This window comes from Hyalella azteca, unplaced genomic scaffold (genome assembly GCF_000764305.2).
Source record: "Hyalella azteca isolate HAZT.00-mixed unplaced genomic scaffold, Hazt_2.0.2 contig9146, whole genome shotgun sequence".
NCBI lineage: Eukaryota > Metazoa > Arthropoda > Malacostraca > Amphipoda > Hyalellidae > Hyalella > Hyalella azteca.
In genome coordinates, this window is record NW_025939223.1 from 126392 (window position 1) to 135807 (window position 9416).

A 9416-nucleotide genomic window follows, 5' to 3' on the forward strand; every position below is an offset into this window, starting at 1 on the left:
CACATTTCCCACCTGCAGTCAAAGTCTCAACCAAAATGTTTTATTCTAGTTAGAATAGATAGCCTACAAGCTACAACATGAGCTTTCCAATGGTACTAAAAACTTTGAAATTGGCTCATAGGAAACCTACAAATGATAGTTTTTCCAAAAAAAGTGACTGAAGTTGGTTCATTTTTGGGGTGAAATTGAAAAAAGGAAAAAATTCATATCTTTTTCATTTTTCGACCTACTTCACTCATATTTATATATTTTTCTAAATTTTTTTCTCTTTTCAGTGGTGTAATTTTCATTACGATCAAAGGAAAAAATTTTTTTTTGTGCACATACCTACTTCTAGGTACGTGAATGATGTACTTTGAAGTTTGAGCATTATTAGACAATAGGCCTAGACAGAGAAAGCAAACTAATATTGAATGCATACTGACACTAGGCCGACACAGATGACTGATCTGGGAATGGGATCCCAGCCCCAGGCAGGCTGATTTCTTTGTGACTGTGAGCAGGCTGCAGGCTCCTGTGAGTCCTGTCCCAGCCAATTTACTTACCTATTTAGAATTTGGTCACTGGACAGTAGACAGGAGTTTTCTAAAAATGCTGATAAATTAATCATTTCATAGACAATTTTATAATTTTTTAGATAAAATAGGCAATATATTTTTGTATTTTTATTGACGAAATTGGGTAAATGCCATAGCCTATAGGAATGGGTTAACTTGACCTGATTCCCAGGCATTTATGTCTGCTAATCAGGGTTGCTTGAATTGCCTCTGCCCAGGCATGGACATTACTGCCTCTACTTGGCAAACCGCGACTAGATTTTTCGAGCCATGACTTCTCATGGGTTTGCCAGTCGTGTTTCCATTTCTTTGAGCTGTGGCTTCATGGGTTTGCCAGCCGTGATTCCATTTCTTTGAGCCTTTAAATTCCATATCTTAGCCATGAAAAGCCATTTATGACCTGCTAACTTGTTATTCACAAAGTCCCATCACTTCCATGCATACAAAGACCTATCATGTTATTTACAATGTTGGAAGTCCCTTACAAAAAAACAGTCACTAGCATTTGTCTTCACTTGAGCAGCAACTGTACAAGTGATAATGCAGTATGACCATTCTGACATAACTGAAACTGCAATCTTCATGGAGTAAATGTTATGAGTTGACTTGTTATTATGTTCTGCATATTATTTTCGCCATTTGGCAGGAGGCTGCAGGCAGGAGCATTGAAGGATATATACTGTGGAATGCAAGAGTTGAAAATTTTATTAAATGACATGTTTGCGAAGTGCAAACTCAAATAAAAATTTATAACATTAAAGCTGCAAGATTTCATACCTACTGAAATTATATGATATTAGAGCTGACTGAGCCGTGATATTTCAGAAAAGAAATAGGACTTTTCCAGCCCTACTTCTGCCCAATTTTCCAGTTAGTAATCCCAGCAGGAGGCCAGGAGCTGGTCAAGGTCTTTATTAACATATAAAGAAGTTACTCATAATTAAATCTGCAAGTTTTCAATGCAATATTTTTTTACAGTTACAATCCCTAAATCTTGGCAATCCAGGATGAAAAGTTCCAAAGGTTATCATGGACAACCCATGGCTCCTGTTCAGTATTCAATCATTGGCATGTGCACAAAAGTCTGCCTCAGTATTATCAATGTTTTGCTTGGGGTAAGTTTTATGCTCTCTTACAAATTTTTTGGTTTAAGCTAACATCTGTTTGCAGCACTCCAGGTTCTGGAGGACCTGTTTGCTGGTTGTGATAATTAAGACTTTCTTCAGTTCCTTGTATTTGAACATTATCCTTTTATTACTTAAATTTATCTTCATATTTGTTAAAAAATGTGCTTCATGAAAGTTATTAAAAAATATATGTAGAAAAATTGTAATATGTTATATTTAAAAATATGTTAATTCAATTTATACAATTTATTTCTTCTGGATGAAATCTAGATGTATAGTTACATTCTTTTCTATTGTATATAGGTTGACAATAAAAGTTGTTGTGATCTTTAACCATTATATTGTATAAAAATATCAAATTTTTCCTTTATTATTATAAACTGTTAGACAATTTGATATCAAATAAGATACTGTTATTGTTGCAGATATTGGGTTTTGCTGTGGTCTTATTTGGAGGCTATGGTCTTTACCTCAGCACAGTAGTTGAAGACAACATACGTATTGACCTGGAGTTCCTGTATTTACTTGGTACCAACGTGTCGGGGGCTATGGTTCCGCTTGGTACTGCTCTGGTGGTAGTTGCAGTGTCTGGATGCCTTGGAGCTTGTCAAGAGAATCTGCCACTCCTCAAATTGGTACCTAAAATATTATATTATATATATTTATTTGTTTTTACTTGTTTTATTTCAGAAATGAAATTGTGATTTGATAATCAATAATCCCTGCTTAAAGAATTTTGTTTGGTAAAATATTGATAATTTTAATATTAATCTTAAATCATTAGTGTCATCGTTGGGCATTTTCAATGAAATTCAGATTCATGGCCATGGTTGACATTTTTAGTGATAAAAATTAGTAAATTATCCAATTTGTTTACTTTAGCCTTCATGGTACTTCACATAACCATAGTTTATCTCAGTAGTATCTCTACTTGAGAGATGAAAACTATAAAGCTTTTGAGACTTATTGCATTATATATTTGTTTGATATTCCTTACCCATGCGTCTGCTTCATATAATAATAGTATGCACTTCAATTGGCTGACATTATTGCAGTACATGTGGGTGTTGGGCATCTTCCTGATCATTGAAATATCTGTGATTGTTGGGAGCTTCTTGCTCGTTTGGAAGGCGGATGAAGTGATGGAGACGTCCTTGTCTCGCTCGCTTGTTGACGATTACAGACCGAGCTCTCAGGATGTTCTTGATTTTCTTCAATCAAAGGTGTGGGCTTCTCTATATGTATAAATGTTCTAAATCTCAATTGTATTTGATTTTCAGCTATCTCTTTCCTATTTTCTAGTGTCTATGAAGTAAATTATTCTTTTATTTAGGCTCATTGCATTACACCTAATTCAATTATCTTTATACTTGCTGTCAATTTATTCATGAAAATTTTTATTGCCATTCCTTTGTGTGTGAAAAATATTCTGAAGTTTGTTTATGACATATTTCACCACACATTTTTGTGGAGTAATTCCCCTTTTTACATAACTTCAAGTTTGTTTATGACATATTTCACCACACATTTTTGTGGAGTAATTCCCCTTTTTACATAACTTCATTATATAAATTGAAATCTTGTTTAAAAACCCCTAGAAAGTTTGAACATTGTTGAGAGCAAATGAGCATGAATTGTCTATTATTTTAGAGTAAGCTGAGTTTTCTGTCAGCATCAATGCAAAATATGTCTGCTTATTTAACTTAACACTTTATTCTATGCTAAAAATTTGATGCTGGCAGCTCGTAATTTGTTACTTTATTGACACAAAAACATTGATCCAAACCAGAAATGATTGAAACACATGAAACTGCTTCTTATTGATCATGAATGACGCTCATTTGATGGTGTTTGTACACAGGATGAGTGCTGTGGTCTGAGTATCATCATACATTAACTACTATATTATACAAAGGTTGAGTGCTGTTGCCTGAGTATCATTATACAAAACTATGCTTGGCTCTCAATTAACTACTATATTATACGCATGATGAGTGCTGTGGTCTGAGTATCATCATACAAAACCATGTTTGGCATTCAATTAACTATATTATACACAGGTTGAGTGCTGTGGCCTGAGTATCATCATACAAAACTATGTTTGGCATTCAATTAACTATATTATACACAGGTTGAGTGTTGTGGCCTGAGTATGGATGGGTACCAGGACTATGAACGCAACCCGCTGTACAACTGCAACGACATGAACCAGAACCTGCAGCGGTGCTCAGTCCCAGGCTCGTGCTGTCTACCACCTCACCTGCGCCTCTCTGCCCCCACCATCTCTGCCGTTGTCAGTCACTTTTACAATCTCATCAGACAATTTAAATGACCAAATTTATAATATTCATTCAGGTGTTTGTTTACTTATCTGAATATATTATTCATTTTCATGTTGATTTTGTCTTTCATGCTGTTAAATTCTATTTAATTCTAAAGGATAGCATCAATAAGTCTAACATCTGCTTGGTGACAGCAACGCAAGGAATTTAGGAAGAGATTTGAATTTGCCAGTTATTCATAGATTGGTCTTATTTACTGATATGACATTTTTTGTGTTTATGACATATTTGTGATGTCTGTGGCATGTTTGTGACGTGTTTGTGACGTGTGTGTGACATGTTTGTGATGTGTTTGTGACATGTTTGTGATGTGTTTGTGACATGTTTGTAATGTGTTTGTGATGTGTTTGTGACGTGTTTGTGACATGTTTGTGACATGTTTTTGACGTGTTTGTGACGTGTTTGTGACGTGTTTGTGACGTGTTTGTGACATGTTTGTGATGTGTTTGTGATGTGTTTGTGACGTGTTTGTGACGTGTTTGTGACATGTTTGTGATGTGTTTGTGACATGTTTGTGACGTGTTTGTGGCGTGTTTGTGACGTGTTTGTGNTGTGACGTGACTGTGGCGTGTCTGTGACGTGACTGTGGCGTTTGTGACGTGTCTGTGGCGTGTCTGTGACGTGACTGTGGCGTTTGTGACGTGTCTGTGGCGTGTCTGTGACGTGACTGTGGCGTTTGTGACGTGTCTGTGGCGTGTCTGTGACGTGACTGTGGCGTTTGTGGCGTGTATGTGACGTGATTGATTGTTGTTCTCTATCAAGCTTTGCACCATACAGGAACTAGGCCCTGATTCTCCATCAGAGCTCAAAGTTCTGTCCAGATTTGGATAGCTCTCAGGTGGTGGTAATTTGATTTGGTTCTCCTTGAACTAGGATGGTATGGTTCAATAGTTATACGTGTGATGAAGGTAGCTTGTAAATGTGGTAGTGTTGTACTCACTAGTCTTGCACCACTGGTTTGTACTCACTAGTCTTGCACCACTGGTTTGTACCCACTAGTCCTGCACCACTAGTTACTGGTATCTTCTCTTCAGATCAGCAACGATTCCTTCAGCTGCGGTCAGGGCGCTCTGCTGCTGGATGTGAGTACACCGCCGGCCTTATGGCTCACTAGTCTTCACTGGTCTTTGCTAGTCTCCACTAGTCTTGCTAGTCTTCACTAGTCTTCAATAGCTATTCTCCACTAGTCTCAACTAGTCTTCAATAGTCTCCACTAGTCTTAACTAGTCTTCACTAGTCTTCAATAGTCTTCACTAGTCTTAACTAGTTATATTGACTGAGGGGAGGGCAGTGTGGTGCTGACTGAGGGATGTTTGTCGCGTGTTTGTGACGTGTTTGTTACGTGTTTGTCGCGTGTTTGTGCTGTGTTTGTGGCGTGTATGTAATGTGCTGATCGCTGTTCTCTATCAAGCTTTGCACCATACAGAACTATGCCCTGGTTCTCCATCAGAGCTCAAAGTTCTGATCATATTTGTATAGCTCTCAGGTGGTGGTAATTTGATTTGGTTCTCTTAAACTAGGATGGTATGGTTCAATAGTTACTTATACTTGTGATGAAGGTAGCTTCTAAATGCGATACAAGTAGTGTTGTGCTCACTAGTCTTGCACCACTAGTTACTGGTATGTGGTAGTGTTGTGCTCACTAGTCTTGCACCACTAGTTACTGGTATGTGGTAGTGTTGTGCTCACTAGTCTTGCACCACTAGTTACTGGTATCTTCTCTTCAGATCAGCAACGATTCCTTCAGCTGCGGTCAGGGCGCTCTGCTGCTGGATGTGAGTAGACCGCNTATTGTTGACAGATGTACGTAGTGTACACAGTACGTACACTATCTCACGTGTCTATTGTTGACAGATGTACGTAGTGTACACAGTACGTACACTACTGAACCAGGTAGCAGTTCTACCCTACAACCACTACAGCGTCCACTGATTGGTGGTGAGCACGCTGGGACCCTTCCACCGCATCCTGCAGGACGTCACCAGCAGCAGCAGCGCTTCCTCGTCTCCCAGCACCCTACGCAACACTAACACAGCCTAATAAATAGATTTTATTGGGAAATTGAAAATTTCGTTTATGTGCCGGAATAATATGGCTTAAATATAACATAAAAATATGGCTTAAATATAATAAAATACTATATGGTACTCTGAACTTTGAAGTTCAGAGTACCAGGATTGGAGCAGAAAGGCGCGGGTTCGGCACTGAACCCTATTGGTGTAAGAGGCATTTCTTTCAATTTACTCTAGCTAATAAGTGGAACTGTCTTGATTAGCTGTCCCAAAAATTAGATGGGTTCTGAAAATTCAATGGTTACGGGAGTTTTTCCCCATGAAACTTTTTTTGTGTTGGTGGAGCATTGGAGCTAAGAAATATTTTGTTCGTAGCTCGTGCATCTGATCCACTGACGAGAGAAGATCCATCAACGTTTTTAACGTGCTTAACAGGCATCTGACGTTGAAATAACGTTGATTCAACATCTTTGCATTGAAATCAAGTTGTAATCAAGGTTTTTTAACGTGATTTGCCTGTAATTCAGGCAGTTTGAATGTGTCCAAAACTTTATTTGTGACATATAGAAAGCAAATGAGTCACCCCTCAATCTCTTATTTCATGTTGATAAGCTGGAAAATCGAGAACAATTTTATTGTTATATATTACGACAATATATAATTCTCAACAATTACGAAGGAACAAAGGCTATATCATGATATTGTCTTAAATGGATCGACGCTAGTACACCAAATGTAGTTGCTGTGAGCGTTAATATATAATTGAAAATCGGTAAACAAACTTCACTTATGAAATTGTTTTTGTTGTTATTTATTGGAATGGATCTCTTACACATCTATAATAATCATAGCCACAATGGAAATTATATCATCTTATAGATCGCACGGTGTTGGAATGCCTATCGGCCTACAAAAGCTCACGAACAAGAGTTCTAAACCAATATATTTTTCCCCAGTTTACCATACAATTCGCTGCGTCTCATTGTAGAAATTTCCACGCTTACCTCGGCGCTAATCTTCCTGGCGTGATGAAATTTAGGTTATAACTACAATAAAATGTCATTAATTTGCGATATTGTAATAGCTATAGGTTTTTAAACTTTTTATCATTATTCATGTAGGATATTTGACCTTCTTTATGTTGATGTAGGATCTTTTACTCTAATTGTTGTGTTCACCCAGGATCTTGGACACAATTTTTTGTATTTAGGTAGGATCTTTAATCCTATTTTTATTCATGTAGGATCTTGGATTTTTTTATTATTCAGACAGAATCATTGTTTGGAGTTACGAATCTCTGACCGCACAATCTGCATTTAATATTACCGATACCAAAGCGTGCAATCTCTTCTTAGTTAGTGCATCTTATCGTACTTTCTAAAGTGGCGAATTTTTCCATTTCAAAGTTCGTGGCGTGGAATGTTTGCTTTTTATTGCATTTAACGTCTTCTCTCATTTATTGTACATTTTTACATTTATACGTTTTTTAAGGATAACTCGTTAACTCGATAAACCTTATCAATATCATCACATTGTGCGACATTACCAAACGTATTATCGGCTCCAATAAGTCAATTTGAAGCGTATTATTGGCATGAATAAGTCAATGCGCTGCGTATTAGTGCCATGTATAAGTTCAAGATTTGCAGACCGCAAAGGCAGTAGGAAGTTTTTGTGTATGGCTTCTTTTGTGAAAGTTTTTCTTGAAGCCGTTATGAACTCAGTTGCTATTTGAGTGCTTATTCACTGCTACAATGAAAGTCGTCAATGGTATTCTCATCTAAAGTCCAGGGGCAATACTTTCAAAACTCGCTAAGTGAACGTAAGTACTTACGCTCTATTTTCTTGTCTATGATTGGTGGATTTCGCTTAAAAGGACGTCAATGATTGGCTGATGAACTTACGATCTCTTAACTTTTTTATGAAAGTCTGAGCCCTGGTTACGAAAGTTATTTGTACACAGGACCGGGAGTGGCACCCAGTACAACTTTAAATAAAATACTTTACCGCCATTATTTACCGCGCTACAGGCCTCATGTACAAGCGCTACTGGCCACGGAAGGAGCCAGTAACTCTTTACACGAAGTCAATAGCTTGGCTATTGGTGGCCGTTAGTGTTGGAGAGTTGTACTGGCGGCCATTACTAGCCTCGTAAGTTACAGGTAACTAGCGTATTGCTGCCTAAGGTACAGGTAACTAGCGTATTGCTGCCTAAGTTCCAGGAAACTAGCATANCTTCACTCAAGCTCAATATGTCAATACTCAGAATATCTTATCTTAGAATGTCTTATTTTATCTTAGAATGTCTTATCTTTAAAAGAGCAGTCTTGTATTCCCCGTAGTCATGTAATATAGCCACTATAATAAAGCTATAATAATTGATTACTAGTGCAGCGTTAATAATCTTGTAGTAATCATGCCCTCTGCTTCTATTCATAACAATTTCACGTGACCGATGCTTGTCAGCCATTATTAACGTATCTATTAATTAGCTCACTATATTTAAGTAGTCTATGCTTACTTACTAATTTACTGTGTTGAACGATAATTGAACGTTGATTGAACATTAAATCAACATCAAATGTGTTGGAGGAAGGGGGAGTATGCGATACTAATGGTGAAGTCAATATATGTTAACTCGTCTCATTATTGGCGTCCTTTTCATTGGCTGCGTTAATTTTAATCATTATATAATATTGATAATGATAATATTATATTATCAATATGAAAGAATAATTTTATATTGATAATATGGCAGAATAAGAAATTTTTCAATATATCTAAGACATTCACGGCTGTGAAACTGCCCATCTTAACTAAAGTTTTAAGACAAGTAATAAATGTAATTCGTTGATCGTTTATTAAAGCTTCTATGAGAAAATTCCTGGAAATTTTTGCAGTTCTTATTGTACGAAGCTGGTGTTGTAAGTCCCACTGTAAAGAGAGCAAATGAGCGGCATTGTTGACGTAGGAAATATGTTAATTCGTTGCAAGGAAGGATCGAAAATTAGTCTTTAAGAGAGAAAATTCTGGGGTAAATTGCTATAGCTTCTCAATTCTAGGGTAAATTGATAGAACTTCTTAATTCAGGGGTAAATTGCTATATTAATTCTGGGGTAAATTGCTAGAGCTTATTAATTCTGAGGTACACTCAGAAGAATGTATGGCACATATTGTCCGAATTGTGACATAATTGCGGTCTTTTTTGGCCAAGTGTCACTCATTTCTCTGAGTGTAATAGTCTGCCTTCTTGTAGAGATTTGTTCATTTATCATTGTTCATTATCATTATTATTTCTTATTTATTTTGTCTATAATGGTCAGAGGTATGTTGCTGGTCTATAATGGTCAGAGGTATGTTGCTGGTCTATAATGGTCA

At 36.9% G+C, this 9416-nt stretch overlaps 1 protein-coding gene across 1 annotated transcript; it reads left to right on the plus strand.

Moving 5' to 3' along the window:
• Positions 1–1533: 1533 nt before the first annotated feature.
• On the plus strand, positions 1534–5108 carry LOC108676346 (tetraspanin-33; the record flags this gene model as incomplete). The annotated part of the gene is given in 5 exon segments (XM_018164414.1): positions 1534–1672; positions 2110–2319; positions 2740–2907; positions 3816–3977; positions 5061–5108. Coding segments are annotated over 5 exon segments (696 nt in total), but the record flags the coding sequence as incomplete, so codon positions are not given.
• Positions 5109–9416: the final 4308 nt, after the last annotated feature.